Genomic DNA, 19553 nt, shown 5'->3' with positions numbered 1-19553 from the left:
CATTACTGTTACCAAACACCAAATCTCTGTAATAATTTCAATAGTGGGGACAGCAAACGAGGATACAACTTTAAATCAGGCTGCCAGTGGCAACATTTCTGGGCTGTGCAAAATAGCTGTAACAGGACATGAAGATAAATGCAGTAATGACACTGGTCTCTGTGCCTTTCTATTGACATTTTGTTTTTAAAAAAGCAAGCGGGCAAACAACTGGCTGCTATAATGGGAGACACTTAACTGTTTATTACCTGTTTATCTAAGCAGCACATAGTCCTCAAAACAGCACACTTTTAGGTGCTGCATGTTAACATTGGCATACCATTTGCAAAATACAAACTACAACAGATGTCTGAAGTGGACTGGTTTGCTGCAAAGACCATTGCAGATGCAGTTTCTGCACTGCTGGAGGAACACTGGACACTGTGGCAGAAATTCAAAGAGAAGGTAGGCACTGAAGAATATATAGCTGGCCAGAGGCTTACTAACAGGGCAAGAAAATAGAACACTACTTATTCTTCGTCAAAATCTAAAAATCACCAGTGGTTACACAGCTGGTAATATGGCATTCATAGCTTGCCATGCAGAACAAAGTCTTGGAAAAGGACATTGATATTGCTGACACTTAGCCTATAGATGCATGAATAAACTGGCTGATGGGGTGGATTCTCTCAAAGGATGAGCTGTGAGGACAGGTAGTTTGTGGAAATTAAGTTACTCTAGCAACAGAGACACATGCAGTGAAGAAGCACAGACCATGGAGTACCTAATTCTATATGCATTTTTGGCAGATGTATGTTTTACTGAAAATTATTCAGAACCATATGTTGGGCCCTGCCATCTGCTGAATTTGGATACGATGTCTATAAAGCTGGTGTGGAAATACACAAAAAGAAACTCTTAACTTGGGGAGAGAAACTGCCACTGCCTTTGTAACTACAACTGCCTCCCACAGAAAATTACCTTTTTTATTTTGTGAAAAATATAGCCTTTCTATACAAAAGTATACTATGGTTAAATTCCAACATGGAGATTTTATCTCAGGTCCCTATTAAAATGCGTCAATACTTAATTGGAGAAGGGCCTGAGCAACGTGGTCTAATAAGACCTGGTCTGAGTGGGGAATTGGACCAGGGACCTTCAGATGTCCTTTTCAACCTAAATTGTAGGATCCAAATTATTACATCCATGCAGATGCATGCAGATGCATGAACACAGAAGTATCTTTCTTAGTCATATATAGTAAGGAAAGAGATGGATCTGCCAGTCAGGAAGTTGAACAGTGGCACACAGAAAGAAGAGACAGTAGAGTTTTAATAGAAAGGGGTTTTATCTGGTAGAAAGTTTGCTTGTAAATTTCTTTAGAAAAAAAGTAATTCACCCTGCATCCAGCCAAATTGCTGTTGAAATACCCAGTCTGGCGATTCACAGCTCCTCACAGCTGAGAGGAAGGCTTTTTCCTTGTCTCTTCAAATGCAGTGCCTTCTCACTAAGACATTGACTCCTACTGTAGTTAGAAAATCCTCTTGGGCCTCTATGCTAATAGAGACCTATCAATTTATGCTTTGTGTTCTGCCAGAATCATGCTTATGTTGGACATGCCTTGGAAACAAAGGTAGTTTTTGTTTAATTGAGTAACTTCCCCTGAATTTTCTTGAACAATAATGCCTTGAGTCCTGCTGTCTGGCCCATCAAGAAAGAATCCTCTTGTGCAAGCAGTAGTTGCTGCGTTGAAAAAGAGTCTCTGACCTATTGGGAATGAACCAACACCCAAGAAAACCCATACTGTTTGTTTCAAAAATAGTGAGTAAGTTTGGTTTAATGTGAGTAAAACCAAAGTCTTAAGGCTGCGTTTCAAGGAGTTAATGCTAGGTGTTGAAGTTATGTAGCCTGAGATATGGCAACTCAGCTCTGCTCCCCCGGTAGAAAAGAGAGGGAAAGGCTTGTGTGAAACTGCATTTTTAGCCGGAACTGTGGAACAAAATCCAACAGGAATTAAGAATTCACAGTAACATCCCATTTTCTGTTGCAACAGCGAAGTACATTTCTCTGACTTGTCATTTCTAATAAAACATGTGGCACAGAAAACAGAAACAAAAATCAATCTACTTGTGAAAGTTCAGAGGCAGCAGCAGAAGGAACGCTTGCCTGAGATGCCACATTGGCATGGTGGGCTCTGAGCAAGTACCCGAGTAACTCAGAAATAGCCCCCAGCAGGCTCAGTAGAAGAAGCACCTCTGTTGTAAAGGTGAATTGGGCACTTAAGGAAATTATTCCAAAAGGACCTGAAGAATTTCTGCCAGGAGACCTGCTCCCTGCAAAAAGGAGTTTGTTCTCAACAGGTTTATCTGAAACTCTCTCACTGGCAGGTTCAGGCTGTAGGCCCTCTGCATATTGTTTGGTCTCCCAGTCAACTTCTCTCACCTCTTATGCTCTGAAAATTGTCTTCTAGTCTAGAAGGGATGCTTCAAATTCATGTTCTTCATTTTCAGCTATGACGCTCAGTGAAATTATTGACCTCTCCTGGACTTCTGGGACAACAAAGTACTACTGGGCAAACAAGAAAAATAACTTGGAGACAAATGGATAAATCATTTCCCACATCAAAACATTTATTAACTGCATATAGTTAGTTGGTTTCTTTTCTAAGGTTTCTTTCTTTCTTTTCCTTCCTCCTTTTTCCTTTCCCTATTCCATTTATTGTACCTTGCTGTGAGATTTTCTTTGCAAGAATGCGTGTGAGTGGACCCTCATGAAAAGAACAGGGCATTGTCCAGGATTTGTATAGTATAAAGATAGAAAAAGATTGAAAAGAAAGCACACCACACTGAAAGAGTCACAGCTGAAGATGCATAAACAAACAAGTTGTATTTTCTCACACACACAGGCACTTAGTGGAATACATATACAACGACACTCAAATCCTGCCATCTTAACCATATTATAGTAAAGCCTGAGAATAGGTTTGCCCACCTGCCACTGTGTGACCACTCTGGGATCTTTGGGATTCTCAGCAGCTGGGAATAAATCGTGGCTCTGCCTGTACAATTTTTCCTGTGTCCTCTGACAGGAGAGGTGCTTTGCCTTTGGAATGACATGGAATCCACAAGCAGTTTTTACTCACATCTGATTTCCAAAGGTGTTATAAAAGTATCTCAGCTGATTACTAAGAGAGCAAAGCACTGCTCTGTGTTGTGAAACCATTTCTCGGCTAACTTGCATTATGCATTTGTGTTGTGTAATTGATATCTATTGCACACTGACAGCTGGAGGCATGCAACTATTTTTTGGTTCATCTCTCAGGAGTTTTATGTCTTTCACATCTACAACCAGACTTGTTAAGAGCTTAAGGCATAAATCACCTGGGAGAGACTGGGGGAAAGAAAATCCGAAGTAAAGCTCTTCCTTCACCAAAACCAAAAAACCCCAACTGACCAAAACTCAACAGAAATAATGTACTTGGTTCATTCCAAAGCTAGGAATGTGGTTTCAAAAATAGTTCAACCAAACTCCACATGTAAGTGAATTTGATTCAAAGCCCACTAAAGTTAGGGTGGGCTTTTCATTAGACATAAACATTTTGGTGCCAGTTTTGATTCTGTATGAGATCTGTCATCTGCATGGTTTTAAATTTAACTTTGCCCACAGCTATGGTACAAAGTACCTTTTCCAAATGCCTAACCACCAGAGCACATTAAGTTAATGCGTCAGTATCAGAGTGGCCCCTTGATGTGCTGTGCTATTGTTGCTTGTTTTTATGAACAGCTAGCTTTGTTTCCTGTTGGTATTTTGTTTGCTGCCAGGAGCAGTGAATGAACCACTTAGTGCAAGCTGTGAATTACAGCTCCAAAATGAAACAAGGATCCCGCACAATAGCGGCACCTGATCTAATCTTTCCTTTGCCTCTGTGCTGATAGAAAGGCAAGGTAAATTCATATTGAATATCTAAGTCCAATCAGCAACTGATAAGGCCTCTTTTAATGACCTGGATCCACTACAACTAGTGACGATACCAACCAACACAATAGTCATCCTATGTTTTTTATGAAGTCTGTAACTTATCAATGAAAACGTGCATTTGTGACCTGGCTGTGTAACATCAACGCCTGTTACTCTGTTTTCCTATTCCTACCTTCAGATGTGACCTTTAACGAAGCAGTGGAGGCATTGCTTTTAAGAGCCTCTGTTCCAAGAAAAAGGAGTGGGAAGCGTGGAGGTGCAGATATGATCTGTAGGGTGAGACAGTAACAAATAGAGGCTTCGTAAAATTTGTGGGAAAGTCCACATAAACCACTGCTGCTTTTGAAAGGTCTGCTCAAAACCACAGCTTTGAAACAGAGGTCAGGGATCAGACCTTAGTAAGGATGGGAAAATAGGGGCTTTTCCCTCACTAGCTTAAACTTGAGACATTCACTTTGTCCAACATTTCTGTTGCCCTAAGGTGAGGCTTTCTGTAACCAATGTAAAGGAGAGTAGGCAGTGTAGCTGTATATATTCGTGTGAGAGCTTCTCCCTAAGAATGATAGAGGAGAGTAGACAATCCACACCCTCAGCTGGAATCCTCCCCTCCCCTCCCACATGGTGGATGGTGATTAGTTCCAAGTATATATTAAATAGGGTCTGCATGTACATAAGTTTATTTTTTAAGAAACTTTTTTTTTTAAAGAGAGTTATTCTTTGTCCACCTGGAGGCACAGGATGCCCAGTGCGAGCAGCACATCATCTGAGTTTGCACAGTCTCTCCACCTAGCGGCAACTTCTCTGGGCTTTGTGTCTGGTAAGGCATGAACAGATCACAGCAGTTTTGGGTTGTCGTTCAGCCGAAGGCTGGAATACATTCCCACGTGCCGGACCAGGTTGGGTTCCACCACGTAGGCCTTCTCCCCCTTAGTACGCAGCAGTGAGTAGAGGGCAATATCCTTAGCAAAACCCTGGCGGCAGTGCAGCCCCTTCAGGTAACCTAAGGCACGGTGGGCAGATGGAGCAGAGAAGAGCATGGCAGGCGTGCAGCACTCGGTGACCGGCACGATATTATACAGCGCGGGGGCCAGCCGCCGCAGCTCCAGCATGTAATGCCGTCCCACCAGCTCTGACAAAGCCATACTGTACAAAGCAAAGAAGAAGACAATGGGCCAGCTGAGGCTGGGGCGCCCAGTTGCCCAGCAGTACACACAGTTCAGCATGGGCCCCAGAAACATGCCCAGACCTAGCCACTCGAGGATTCTCATGGGTTCGGGGTTGAAGTAGCGCTGAAGCCTCTCGGGATGGTAAAGCTTGAAGTACAGTGCGTCTCTGAGGTATGGTTTGGAGAAGCGGGCCAACAAGAGGTGCTGCAAGACAGGAAATATCTCCTCCTCTGGCACAGCATCATCTTCCACTATGAGGATATATTCTGGGTTGTACACCAACAGCGACTGCTGAAGGCAGAAGACGTAGTCCTGCTTCTCCTTCTCAAACTGGTTCACTCTGGGGTCAGGGTTCTCACCAGTTTTGTCACGACTGACCATAGGAAAGAAGCTGCTCAGCAGCCTGACGTCCTGATGGCTACTGGGGTCTGACTCCACATTGCAGAGGAGGATGCGGTGGCTCCGGCAACGTGCACCACAATTCTGGAGGAGGCGGTGGAAGTGGGAGGCCACTTGCAAGACATAGTGGAAATCATTCCGCCTCTGCACAGTGATAATGGTGACCAGCAACAAGGGCTGGAAGGCGTCACCACCAGAGGCCTCAGAGGCGTTTGGTATCTGTAGCTTCTCAAAGTAACGGAGGGCAGCCTGGCCCTCCTGCTGGTTCTGCTCCAGGAACTCCTGGCTCATGGGGTTCAGGTGCCAGCGCCGCAAATAGAAGTAAGAGTGGAGGAGCCGGTGACAAATCAAAGGTGCAAGCACACCGAATGTCACCACAGTCAGTGTGAGGAGATGGATAAAAGGACTGGACCAACGGCACCACCTCCCAGAGAGCTGCCAGGCTTGGTGTAACATGGCTGCTGCAGAAGGAGGCCACCCCTGCTCTATTCATGCCCTCATTCATTCAATTCTGATGCATCCTCCCTGGATTGCGAGGTATCACTGGGGTAGTGGCTGCCAAACCTGCACAATTTGTCCAAGCCTGGAGAGGAAGAAAAGAGATGGTTAATGAAATAGGAACTGTCAGAGTGGGAAGACTGTGATTTGACAAAATGGAAAGCTGAGGGCTAGTCACTGAGTAAGCCAAAATAAAAGGCCCCTGAGGAGTCCTTTGTGGTGGGGGCATCACAAAATTGTCATGGCAGGTTGAGGAAAGATGAGCCAAACTTAGTTTCCAGCAAAGTGCCCCTAAGTCCTTTTCAGTACATAGGAGCTCTGATCTGACTTAGCTAGATAAGACTTTGTTGTGTTTGTTACTGTGCTTCAAATGCATAACAAACTAGCAACATGGATGCAGGATGTGTGGAATCCCTTTCTGGTAAAGGCAGAGAACTTTTAGACACCACTATCTGGTCACAGTAACATAGTAAGACTTCGGTCACAGCCAAGAACCAAAGCCGGATCTCTTGTATCTTAGCCTAGCACGTATGTGAGAGACAAACTTTTACCTCTGTGGAATGACACATGCTTCCCTTCTGTTGCTCACACAATTCCAAATGCATGCTTTTTCACTTTGCTCCCCAGAGTGTGAAGCAAGGTAACAAAGATACCAATTTACTTCACCAAGGGCATGTGTACACCAAGTGTAATATGTGTGTGTGTCTCAGATGTCTCCTCCTCTCTAGACCCTGTGAAATACACAGCCACAGCAAGATTAACAGGTTGCAATTGAGCCATTGACACATATTTGTTATTTAAGAGTTTGTAATTTAAAATTATATGCCTTTAATTTAAAACCAAAACATTTATATAAAAATAGTGTTCTTTTGTACACATACACTTCAAGCAAACATCCATTTTCACAAAAATTAGATTTTTGCCATATTTGGCTTTTCTGTTCTGCTTCTCTGGGCTGCCATGAACGCCTAACAGCCTGGCTGTCAGAAGCTTACACAAAATCATGGCAATTAGGCTGTTCGGATGAATTCTCTGTGCCAGTAATTTCCCTTTTTAATCTGCTTTTTTAATCCCTTTTTTAATCTCCCTTTTACTTTCCATTCCCTCTCCTTGTGAACCGAGCTATTCACACGCACTCCACCCCCCCCCCCCAGCTGACTGACTGTGCACCATTCAGTGGAGAGTTTCTCCCATTTTTAACCTTCTGCCTTCACCAAGTTCAATCATCAAATGGTGCTCCCAGACCAAAATGTTACCCTTTTTCCTTCTCTGCGCTGTTGTCTGAAGCAGCCTAAGCAATGGTGTGTGGATAGAAAGAAATCAGGGCTGTGGCTGTTCTTCTCTGTCTCAGAAGAATGGACCATGTAGAAGAAATGACTCAGAGGACGCTGAGCAGGGTCTAATTCTAGGACTACCTCAAAAGTGCCTTCGTTACCATAGTGACAGCTTCGCTGTATTTACCATTAAGAAAACTGCTTCCTATTGCCGTATGGGAATCTTACAATGTTATATAAAAGGCCTTTTACTAAGATTAATGCAAAATATACAAGAGTTATTCCAAATGTTTGTTAGAGGCCAGGCACTTCATGCTGTGAGATCTCAAACCATCTTTGCATAGACTGCGGCATCACTGTTGTGCTATCTTACGATTCATGAAAACACAAGACTTCAAAGATTCAGTGTCATTAAATAGAGATAACAAATTTACACACTGAGGCATGAGAATCTGCAGTGTCTTCCCATATAGCTCTTTTTTTTTTTTTCTTTCTGATTACACAACCCTGTTTCACAGACACTGCATTGTATTGCATCAGTGGACCTTGTAAAAGCCTTAAAGGTGATGGCTGCATTTCAGCCGCCAGATCCAAGCCACGATGATTCAGGACATGAAGACCTGAAATCCATCAGATGCAAAGGCCTGGCATTTAAATGCATTTATTCATCCAAAATCCAGGGCGTTCCTTTTTCTCATTTTCTGCTAACCAGTCACAAACATTAAGGGAAGACACAAATGCAGAATCATACTCTACAACTCACACCGGCATACTTTTGAGCCTCCTCTTGATGCAAGCAGCACTGTTGGCACTGTCGCTGAGCCAGCCGCCAAACTTGAGAGCGATGGCCACAGTGGGAAAAGGAGGTGAAGGAAAGGTAGAAGATAGTTTAGTTCTGGGAGGGTAAAGAAACCTACTCTCCGTCCGCCAGCTATGCTGGATATCTGAGCTACTAAAACCACGAGCCTGCAGCGAGCGCCGTGGCTCTCAGGATACAGGCTGCAGCACCAACAGTCCCCGCGCAAGCAAGGGTCCTCCTCCCCCGCGCCGTGCCCCGTGAGAAGGGAGAAGGGGCTCTCCCCTCTCCCCTGCCGCAGCGGGAGCGGCGGGCCGGCGGCCAGCCGAGCTGCCGGGCGGCAGCCTCACCGGGCGGCTCAGGCAGAACCTCGCCTGAGGCCTCGCTCGTCTGCAGCCCGCCTCGGTCAAGGCCGAGGCCCACCTGCCCCACGAGAAGGTCCCTCCCGTGTCCCCGCGGGTGGGCTCCCCCCCCGGCCTGCGGCCGCCCGCTCCCGCGGCCCTGCCGGCTGGCAGCGCGGTGCTGGCGCTCCACCTGCTGGTGTCCGCACCGCCGGCTGGCTGCACCACCCGCTCCTCGGGGGTACCCGTCATCGCCCACCCGCTCCTCGGGGGGTATCCATCGCCCACCCGCTCCTCGGGGGTACCCGTCACCGCCCACCCGCTCCTCGGGGGGTATCCATCACCCACCGTCTCCTCAAGGGTGCCCATCATCACCCACCCGCTCCTCGGGCGGTACCCATCACCGCCCACCTGCTCCTCAGGGGGTATCCATCACCCACCCTCTCCTCAAGGGTACCCATCATCACCCACCCTCTCTTCAGGGGGTACCCATCATCACCCACCCAATCCTCAGAGGGTAACCATCATCGCCCACCCTCTCCTCAGGGGGTACCCATCATCACCCACCTGCTCCTCAGAGGGTATCCATCATCGCCCACCCTCTCCTCGGGGGGGGTATCCATCATCACCAACCCTCTCCTCAGGGGGTATCCATCACCCACCCTCTCCTCAGGGGGTATCCATCATCGCTGACCCTCTCCTCAGGGGTACCCATCACCCACCCTCTCCTCGGGGGGTATCCATCATCACCCACCCTCTCCTCAGGGGGTACCCATCATCGCTGACCCTCTCCTCAGGGGTACCCATCACCCACCCTCTCCTCGGGGGGTATCCATCATCACCCACCCTCTCCTCAGGGGGTACCCATCATCGCTGACCCTCTCCTCAGGGGTACCCATCACCCACCCTCTCCTCGGGGGGTATCCATCATCACCCACCCTCTCCTCAGGGGGTACCCATCATCGCTGACCCTCTCCTCAGGGGGTATCCATCTCCTCACTTCACAAACAGGAGGAGCTGACTCTAAAAAAGCACACAGGACTGGAAGCCAGCCACGCAGGTCACCGTGTCGTGTTCAGCAGCGTTTCTGACTTGCCCTGGCTTCACCTCATCAGTAACACAACTCAAGATCTTGGAGGTCTTACCCTGGTTTTGCAGTTCGGAACACCTCGAGGAAAACAACCATCAAACAGGCACTTTTGCTTCTCTCCAAATCTTCCCCTGCTGCCTAGGCTGTTAGCACTCACATTGACTGCCACACTCTTTATCAGTTTACATCCAAAGAAAAAGGCTGTTTTCACTGGGTAGTGGAATAACCACAGAGGCTAAAAATGGTCAGGAGCATATCAAAGTGGGTCAAATACTCTGGTTTATGCCAAAAACAGGCTGAAGGAGCTAGAAAAGAGGGGAGACACTGACCTTCTCCCCACTTTTTGGCCATAACACTGGGAACCCAGGAGTTGCCAATCTAGATAGAAATTTCTTGCTTCTACAGAGGCAAAATCTGATCTTCTCTGCAGAACTTGAATCCAAAGTTTCTGGTCAGGCTGTTTTCTAGTCATTAAGATGGCTCTGACTTTACAGAAGTTACTGTTTTCAGAAGCTGTTGGTACTGTCACATTCACTTTTTTCCCTTTTTAGAGGGAAAAAAAAAAATCTTGTTTGTTCTTCCTTAAGTATTTAAGTGGCATTTCTGACAGCAAAAAAAAGGAAGTTTGAGGAGAAAAGTAAGATTCAGAATTGGATTTTATAGTGCTTAAGTAATAAACTGTAGGAATCCTGAATAGTAACTATTTTGCAATCATGTAAATGCTTGCAGTGGAGGCCACTTCTATGTATGTTCTGTGCAGAACTGAGCCATTGCTTAAACACATTTAGAAGCTGAGGCAATATAAAGCTATATATTTGGCTTGTTTCTTTACTTAGATCCTCATGATGGAGATTCCACCCAGAAACACCGGGTTCACCTGGTTCCAAATCTATGTTCCCATCTTCATTAATACCCCAATTCTCGGCTAAATTCTAGTGTTCATGAAAATGTTACCTCTGCACACACTGAGGAAGAGTAGAAAAATGAGTAATGTCCTCTTTGGGGTGCAGAATACTGTCTGCTGTGCTAGTGCTTTAAAAGAGAAGCTGATTTTTTGTCTGCTCCAAACTCCTCTCCACAGAGGTGTTCCTGCAGGCAGTCATTCCTGGAACAAAGCTTCCTACGTGTTTCAAAGCTGCAAAATTTTAGGAGGCTCCTGGACAGCTAATGTAAGAGAGGGCATCTGTCTTCTGCTGACTTTGTGAGACAAGGCTGTAATTATTACTTTATGATTACAATATTAAATGATTCCTTTTTGCCTAATTACACTTCTTTTCAGCGTCAATGGGAAAAGCCATTCCTTTCCTAACTTAAAAACAGCTGGATGAAGTCATGTGGTCAGAAGCTAGAGTCATCTCTGTGGGAAACAAAGGTAGGCTCTCGGAAATTGTCATGGAGAGGCTAGCTGTTACAGTCCCCACCTCAGCCATAATGATGCTAGTAGTAATGGCGTTCACACAAGTTGTAGTTTTGATTTGTGCATTGATCCTATATAACAGTATCCCAAGTTGAAATGCCCCAACCTAATATCGTGCAGACAAGCTGCAACCTCAGGACCAAGCTCCTCTACTAATTAACCCTCTCTGGCAGAGACAAGAGCTTTGTCTTGGCTGTGATATTGTTATGCACCAGCAAACAGTCCTGCTTGAATCTGAGGAAACTGGTGCAAGCTTCACAAAGTCATAAAGAGCCATATAGATCTCCTTTTGTTTCATATATGCATGCTGACAGCTGACTGCTGTGTACAGATATCCTCAGCTTCCAAAACCTGAGGTCCCTACCATGAGCTGATCCCTATTACTGGACCAGATGGCCAGCTTTTCTCATCTGCAATTCGTCTTGTTTTCTGACAGCTTTTAGTAGGTCAGGTGCCAGATAATATTTTTGCAATGTGTGCAGGCTTGCCTTGAAAACAGCAGTGTCCAGTAGAAGCCAAACATTCACAGATCTGACCATTAGACTTAGATGCCAAACTGGGAGCTGGGCTCCCTAGAAAACACAAACCATCCTGGCAAGAGCTGTGCTTCTAAAAACATTCAGCAGAACGTTAATAGCAAGAGCTCAGCAGTTGTTCTTTGATTGTATTTTACTGGCAGGTACCAAATACATCTCTTACCTCTTCTACCTCAAGCAGTGCTTAAAGCAGTTGTCATTGTATTGTTTCTAGACAATGAATGTCAAATAAGTCAGGCTGTTTCATTTAACTTTCACCTAAAGTGCTTCCTGCTATGGCAAAGACCAGGGCTGCTGCTGATGCACTTGATCTCTCAGTTCTCTTAGAACTTTACCTTTTGTTTCTTATGGTCTATGTACTAAAGGCGTAACAGTGCTACAGTCTAACAGGTTAATGATAGCTTGAAGCCTAAGAGAAGTGGCTAGGGAGGTGGAGACAGTTTGGCCTTGGCCCTTTGCAGGACTTTCACGCTGTAAGAGGTAGAAATCAATGGCACAGCCATCTATTTTGATCTGCTGTTCCTCAGAGCCTGTCAATGAACATACAAACTTCTGCCCAAGAAGATGGAACTGAAGCACTATTAGAAAAGTGAAAATGCACAGATAGACCAGGAGTAACCCTGTCCAGTTAGGAAACCCCAGAAACTGCAGAATTGCATATTGAATGTAAATTTATGGATCGGCTGGCCTGCTTTCCTCATTTAACCATAGTTAACTTTTATAGGTTGTTCATAAATCCCTAGAAATCCAGGGAGCACAGATCAAAAGCTACTGAACTAAGAGGCAAGGTACATGGATGTGGCATCTGGAAGATACTTTCTCCATTTTCCTTGAACTAAGAAGGTAAAACTATGTCACCAGTGAAACAGGCTATGAACTGAATATGTATTAATTACAGTTATTTCCCCAACTTCTGTCTTGGTTCTCATGTATATTAATTTTCTTCTGCCACATAAATCTGAAGGGATCCCATTCTCCACACCTGCTGACTTTCACCTGGCTGCCTCCCTGCTATGCAGTGTCATGGGAAAGCAATGCTTTTCCCTGTTGCTATCAAGCAGTAACGTCCATATTCAGATCAAGTGGGAGTGGAAAGCAGCCTGGAGAAGAGAGTTCTGCAAGATAACAGCTTAACACAGACTTAAGGCAAGGGGTTTTGTGAGGAGCTGTCTTTTATTGGATGACACCAAAGGTTTACATGGCTTTAAAATTAGTTATGCAATCTGTACCTGTCTGAATTTACATTTTCTTTTGTGCCAGAGGTAAAAAAAAGAAGGATATGTTGTTACAGAATATGGTAATGATCTGTATAAAAACTGCTTCATATTTTCACAGAGGTCTGCCTGGAGCCCTCCAAAATCTTAAATGTGGCTTTCGGTTTGAGCCTACTTGTGCTAAAGCACAAGTATAAAATTCACATCTCTAATTGTTAAAAAAAGAAAAATGTATTAGACAAAGCTGCTGCTAATAATGACACCGGCTATTACCTTTCGCTGTCTGCTCTTGGAATCTAAGAGCTAAACATGCATTGACTCATCAGAGATGCTACAGATAATTTGTATTTTAAGTCCTTGTGTCACAGTCTTTTGCTAAAATAAGACCAGAGCCCCTGCACGCAAGATACTGTACACAAATATAGTAAGAGGCAATTTCTACCTTAGTGGATCTTCAGCTTAAGAATATAAAAGACAGTAGGGAATCTGTTTTTCCCAGACATGTAACGTATCAGCCTGGTTTTGTTGTCATGAACAACTGGTATTTTATAGTTTAACCATACTGGTAGTCCACACAGGCAAATTATCTAGAATAGCTATTGAAAAATCAGCTACTAAATGTGGTGTGCTGAAGTAAGAGCAACTCTTTGCAAATTAAAGCAATCTGAACAGACCAGGAAGAAGAAATCTCGGTCTTGGAGAAGTCTGTCCCAAAGGGGCTCTTCCAGAGCAGCAGGAATAAGGTATCCCAGCGCTGCTATTGTTGAACAGCTCCTTCTATTCAATTTCTCTATGCAATTGTGCCCTTGGGGCTTGCTAGGAAACCAGCCATTTCACAGTCTCTGAAAGAGCAATGTGCAGATGAAATTAGGTCCCTGAGTATCTGTGACTTGGGTAGGTGCGACGGGTGCAGCCACTCTGAGTGAGCAGCACTTTGGTTCAGGCATCACCGACAAACCAGCCCTGCTGTGCAAACCACGAAAACTGTGCCCTATCTTCTCAGGAACGAAGGAGTCTAGGCCACATCTTACCGGGAGCTAACAGTACCAGCCTGAGCTGGGACTAGACAGAACTACAACTGCTGCACCTGCACTCCAGCACATACACCAAAGCGGGGCGTTGACTACAAGTCAATCACTTTATGCTATAGATATCCATAGCGCCCCGATCCCATTGACCTCTCCTGTTTGGCTGTGGGCTGCATGGTGGTGATCACCCCTTGAGCAGGGACACCTCTCAGGGTTACTCCTCGAGGCTGTGAGACCCCTCACCCGGCATCCAGCATCTATAATGAGGTAACCACATATTACATTAGGCCTACAAGGATATTGTAGGCTAGTGACATTTATATATCCAGCTATAGCTTAAGCATTAGAAGTGTAGTAAGTAGCAGAGTGTTTGACCACCATCTAATCATCGTCTAAAACATTGCTGAAATCATCACTTAGATTATTGTTCAATTACCATTTCATTACAGCTTGATTATCGATTATTGTTAAATAATCAGTTTAATTATAATTCAATTATTGCTTAATCAAAATTATTATTTATCATTCAATCATTGATTAATTATCATTTGATCATCGTTTATTCACCAATAAAACCTTTTACTTAACCCCACAATGATGACTTCTGTTAATAATTCACCTGTAACAGTAGGGCTGGGGGTGTGGGTGTATAACTGGGGGAGAGGGAAATAAAAGGAAACAGATGTGGTGATGGCTGCTAATGCAGAAAATGTTGCAGCTTTACTGTTGTTCATTTATGACTGTAAAGAATAAAACACAGTAATAAATAGGAAACTATTTTTGTGAGCCTTTGATGGTAAGGCTGTAAGTTTACAGTTGGGATAGGTCTATAAAAATGCAAAACCATACCAGGTGACAACTGGAACACTGTGATTCTAACCTCTGTTTGAAAGAAAAAATGTTTAGTCATATTGATAAACAGCATTCTTTTTTTAAGAGGCACTGTCTAGTAATGTTAAACAGTACTACTGACTTTCTCTGTGTCCGACTCACTTGTGTCCGAGGAATACACAATCTTCCTCCACTCCCCGCCCAATGTATGAAACAGACTATTTATCCTGCATAGAAAGGCATGGTAAATGGGATGCCCTGGTTCTGGGGGATACTGGTGATCTCTCTGAGCCCCAAGGGAAGAAAATGGGATAAATACAGTAGCTGATAAATAGTCTGTTACATAATTAGTATCACCTTTGTTAGACAGACGAGAGAGCAGATTTCGTATGTGCAGGAGGGTTTTTCTCCTGGGTTTTGTGCTTGTAAATGCTTTCCGAATCTGGTGTGCCTTCATGGCAGCCCATAGGTAAATAAAATTGTTTTCTCAGCAACTCTATGAGAGCAAGCCAGTTTATGGACCTGTAGTGCACATTGGTATAGTTTCATGTTTTGCTGCACCATCAGCACAGCTGCAAATTTCCTCCACGGCCTATGATTTTCAATGTCAGTGGCTTCAGTCCTTAGGTTTCTTAGGTGCTCCTCTTTGCCTTTGGGAGAGCTGCCAGGTAGCACAAGGTGACCCTTAAAGCACTGGGATTAATAGCAGTTACCTTAGCGATGATGGTCAAAGAGGAGAGGGCGTTAGATAAGAAAAGCTGATCCCCCCTCCACTCTCTGCCCTCCTTGCAAAAGAGCAGAGACACAGATGGTATTTCAGTGTGCCCAGTCCTCAACCCCCTTGCCTGGACTTTTGACCAAGGAAATTCTGGCCATGCTTCTACCTCAGCCAAGGGCTCCTTTGGGTAGCGCCAACAACAGGGTGGAAGCTGGGTGGTGTTTTGTTTTTTTTTTCTTGTTTCCTTAAGAGTTGCATTTGCCTTCCCTAATGGAAGCACTGTTTCTTTAGGCCCAGCCAGGCTCTGGCCACCCTCTCTTCTGCTCGTCACCATGTATAGTCACATCCTCAGGGCAAGCACAGGACATTTCCTCGTTCCCTGGAGCCTCTCCACTCCCCCCCCCCTCGCTCGGGTGCCTCAGCTACAGCAGCAAAGCCCAGCTGGCTCCCGGAAAGCCATGCCCTTCTCCACTGCTAAGCACTCACCAGCAACTTCGCCCCCAGGGCTCGGTGCAGCCGGCGGGACAAAACCGACCCCCCCCCTCCCCCCGCCTCCGCTCCGCGCCGCCGGCCCTGCGCCTTCCCCGGGCGGTCCCCAAAGCCACGTCGGCCGAGGACTTGCCCCCTCTCCCCGCACTCCCCGCCGCAGAAGCGAGAACCGACACCCACCCACCCCCGGGGCGGGGCGGGGGCAGCCCGAGACACGGAGGGGAGATTTACCCTTTCCTGCTCGGCAGCCTCGCCCCGCGCACCGGGAGGCGTCCCGCAGCCCGCGGCAGAGCCGCGCTCCCCGCTGATGCGGCCCCTCCGCTCCCCTTCTGCCGGCTCTCCGCCCCCGGCGGGCCGGGCGGTCCATGCAGCCGCGCTCCCCTTTCCGCTCTATCTTGCCGCTCCGCTTGTTGCTCACTTCTCTCCCGCAAATTCTTCTCCTCCCTCTCGGGCGGTGAGGGTGGGATTAAAGGCATCAAAGCCTAAACATGTGACTACGCCAGCACAGAGATTCTCGGAAGGAGAGGAAGGGGAGCCGGCAAGAGTGGGAAACCAAAAACCAGAGGCGGGGGGGGAGGTCTGTGAAAGCAGGTGAAGAAGCCAAAGGCGAGTTGCCCGAGCCCCAGGAGGACTGCCCCGGCGCAGCCGGAGCCCCTTATCCCTGCTCGGCGGTCCCCGAATCCTCCGTCGGGAGCAGCGAAACGCCAGCCCGGGTAGTGCTGCAGAGCCCTGCGGTCCTCTACGGCTGCACAAAGCTCCCCAAAGCCCTTCCCTCGCCAGGATTTCAAGCGTACTCCCGGCATGGGTCAGGTGTATTTGTGTATTTGTTGGCTCCCATGGCCACGCCTTTGCGGCACTGCCCCGTCTTGCTCCTTCTGCATGGCTCCCCTCCCTCCCGAGTCGGTAGCCGGTTTATCTTCTGGCCGCCGGCTCTGCGCCCCACGCCGAGCCCCTTGCCAGCCGGTCAAATCACGGTGCGGTGCCTTACCTCGGGGAGCGAAAGATCACTCCCCGGATGCTCAAGTGGAGAGGCAGCGCTTCAGAGTTACCAGCAGATTGTTTTATGTGCGTGTCAACCACGGTCTGCAGAAATGCTAAGCTTTCCCAGTGGGGAGGCTCATCAGCTACACCAAAATTTGTATCGGGCTGTTCAGGGTCCAAAAAATCACATCAAACTGACACAAGAGTGCCTCTGACCTGTTCATTTCCCCTTCCCCTTTTCTCTGTGTTCCAGTTCCCAGTTCTTCTACACACACAGAAGAACAGCCCTTTGACCATAATTATACTTAGTTACGCAAACTGTTTCTAAATTCTGTTATCCGAAATATGCCTCAGAGAAAGTATTCTGTCTTTCGTTGTAAGAACTCCTTAGTTTTGTGCCTGCAGCTCCAGAAAAAATGAGTGCATATATTCAGGCTAAATTCTTTCCAGGCTCTGACCTCTCTTACTTCTAGGAAAAATCTGGAAAAAAAACCAACAAGAAAAAATCCATTACGCTGTTTCAGTAAAACACTATGTTCTGTTAAGCACAGCTAGAATTTTGCTAGAGCCCAGTCCAGTGATCAGAAGCTTCTAGCGGGATGCATGTTTTTGTTTTTTAATTTTAATGTGTCAATTTATATTATTCCCTCTAATAAGCATTATGGACAAAGGAACTCAGTTATGCATGCCTGTAATCCTTACTTCTTACAACTGGCAAGACCTATCCCCTCAGCTAAGGTTTCTTATTGTGGAGACCACGTGAATGAATTGGGGGGAAAGCCAGAGGAACAGTAATGCTCATAATAACCCACTCAAGCATCACATTTGGGTTCCTATAGCGACTTCCTCCCCTAGGAAAAGGTGAGGCACACTGGAACGTCCACAGGTTTACCCAGATGCATGTTACTCTGAAAATAATAAGACAGTAGAAGAAAGCACAGTTTCTCAGGTGATTTGCTTTCCAAAGTCCTTCTCTGCTGACCACCTCTGCCTCTTTTTCTACCAGTTTTTAGTGACAGTGATTCATACTCTACCTTCCGCTTCAATGTTCTCATGCCTGCAAATACTGATGCACCAGAAACACAATAGATCCTGGAACAGAAGAGAGGCAAAAGGGTATATGAGAGTACTGGGGGTGGGAAAGAGGTCCATTAGCATGTTCTTCCCAGCACCGGAGTTGCAGAATTTGTGAGGAAAAAAAAAAAGATTTTTTTTTTCCCCACTTCTGTGTCAGTACGTGTATGGGAGAGTGACTATTGAGTGACATCAGCAGAAACACATCACATTGCACCCAGTATTACATTTCAGGTGGGGTTTCAGCCAGCAGAACAATTTGGCAGTAATAAATTAAAAGGAATGGGCCAGAAGGCCTTTTCTTTGGCAATAAATATTTAGGTAATTGTAATTTTATGAGGAGCCTTTCTGTACAGTCTTCTCTGCTGCTCCTTCACTCACTTGCCTGCTTTTCAGGGAACACTTGGCTTTCATCCTTAAACACTTATTTCTTTAAAACAGCTTCTGTTAGACCCGAAAGACTGAGGGAGAAAAGTCACGAGTGATTTTGGGGCAGTGGCACAGTTTAAACAACAGCCTGTCATCCCAGACTACTCATTCTCATCACAGTGCTGTCTCCTGCTGTGCTCTAGCATAAGGGGGACTGATGTGGCTGAAAAATAAAACTTTTCTTATGATGGATTATTTCTTAGACAGATCACTTCATCTCTTCAGTTCCCCACACCAAATGACTAGGTAAGCACAGCAGGGAGGGGTCTGGAAAGCAGAGCTGAACATCTGGGGACACAATCACTCATGCAGTAGTAACCTAACTACAACCTGCAATGCTGAGAAGAAATAGTTACTTCCAAAATTATTCGGCCTGTACAATAACAGGACAATACTTTAAAGTTATAATCAGAAAAAATCCTGTGGTGAGAATTGTATTCGAGTCGGGGAGGTTCAGCCCAGCCGTTTGGATCCAAGTATTTTCTGTTGCCAAAGCAGCCTTCCCCCCTGCCATCCACTGTAACAGCTCTCACGGCACTGAGCATTTGTGCAAGGGAATGGAGCTAATACTTTCTTTTGCTTTGCTTGAGGTCAGGTACAGCTCCTGCTTTTCATAAACATGAGTGTTAGAAGCAGGACAAGTTAGGCAGGTGATGTTTACATGCTTGCACAATGTGGAAAGCAGAAGAGCAGAAGTTCATGGTCTTCGGGGCTGCTGAATTGAGAAGCCTGGTTTCTTACGGAAGTGTGTCGTTTGTGTTCTGTACATCACTGTCAAAACACCCTTTGCTCCCACCTCATATTCCTTGCCTCCTCACAATTCCTTAGCTTTCCTCCAACACAGTAGTCCTCTGCTTCATGTTTTTACCAGAAGGCAAGGGCATGAGGGTGTGCACACTCTAATTGATTTTGAGCTACGTGTACTGATTATCCAGCCAATGAATCAAACTTACAGGTTCCTGTTCAGTGTGTGTTGAAGGCTTGTGCTCAGTGGGATGGAGATGTGGGTCTCTCTGCTCTACAGGAGACTGCATGGAGTATATAGCAGCAAACATATTAGAGACTTACCTCCTTCAGCCAGTTGCAATGAAATTTGACAAGTGTGTTCAAAATTTATTAGGGACAGGGAAGAAGCTGTGAAAAGCCAGGAAAAAAAAAAAGGGCGAAAAAAAGAGAAAAAAGAAGGAAAAAAAAAAGATTTTGTAAGCCTGGTGTCTTTAGGAAAAAATCCAAAGCAATTGCATTCTAGCAGGAAGAATGAATAGTATGTTTACCATAACATGTTGTACCAGTATGTATATAACCTGGTCAGTTG

General features: G+C 45.8%; 1 protein-coding gene and 1 long non-coding RNA gene across 4 annotated transcripts; one reads left to right on the top strand and one right to left on the bottom strand.

Annotated features, from left to right (window-relative positions):
* Positions 1 to 142: 142 nt before the first annotated feature.
* On the top strand, positions 143 to 2621 carry LOC115337131. The gene is made up of 2 exons (XR_003922033.2): positions 143 to 444; positions 2490 to 2621. It is a non-coding gene; the product is annotated as an uncharacterized LOC115337131 (long non-coding RNA).
* Positions 2622 to 2846: 225 nt separating this feature from the next.
* On the bottom strand, positions 2847 to 17290 carry PGAP4 (post-GPI attachment to proteins GalNAc transferase 4). 3 transcript variants are annotated; one of them, XM_030005182.2, is made up of 2 exons: positions 16743 to 17290; positions 2847 to 6105 (listed from the first exon to the last, which is right to left on the bottom strand). In XM_030005182.2, exon 2 carries the CDS (start codon positions 5976 to 5978, stop codon positions 4791 to 4793), a length of 1188 nt encoding a protein of 395 aa, XP_029861042.1. In that variant the 5' UTR covers positions 5979 to 6105; positions 16743 to 17290; the 3' UTR covers positions 2847 to 4790. The 3 variants fall into 3 exon arrangements, with proteins under 3 accessions (XP_029861042.1, XP_029861039.1, XP_029861040.1); XM_030005179.2 differs by lacking the exon at positions 16743 to 17290 and adding an exon at positions 15986 to 16682; XM_030005180.2 differs by lacking the exon at positions 16743 to 17290 and adding an exon at positions 8058 to 8370.
* Positions 17291 to 19553: the final 2263 nt, after the last annotated feature.

The sequence above is a fragment of the Aquila chrysaetos genome, chromosome Z, assembly GCF_900496995.4.
Source record: "Aquila chrysaetos chrysaetos chromosome Z, bAquChr1.4, whole genome shotgun sequence".
NCBI classification, from domain to species: Eukaryota; Metazoa; Chordata; class Aves; order Accipitriformes; family Accipitridae; genus Aquila; species Aquila chrysaetos.
This window is presented reverse-complemented; position numbering and strand designations above follow the sequence as displayed.

What these genes read in the sequence shown, in the direction of transcription:
- PGAP4 (XM_030005182.2), bottom strand. Translation starts at nt 5,978, where the DNA reads ATGTTACACCAAGCCTGGCAGCTCTCTGGGAGGTGGTGCCGTTGGTCC.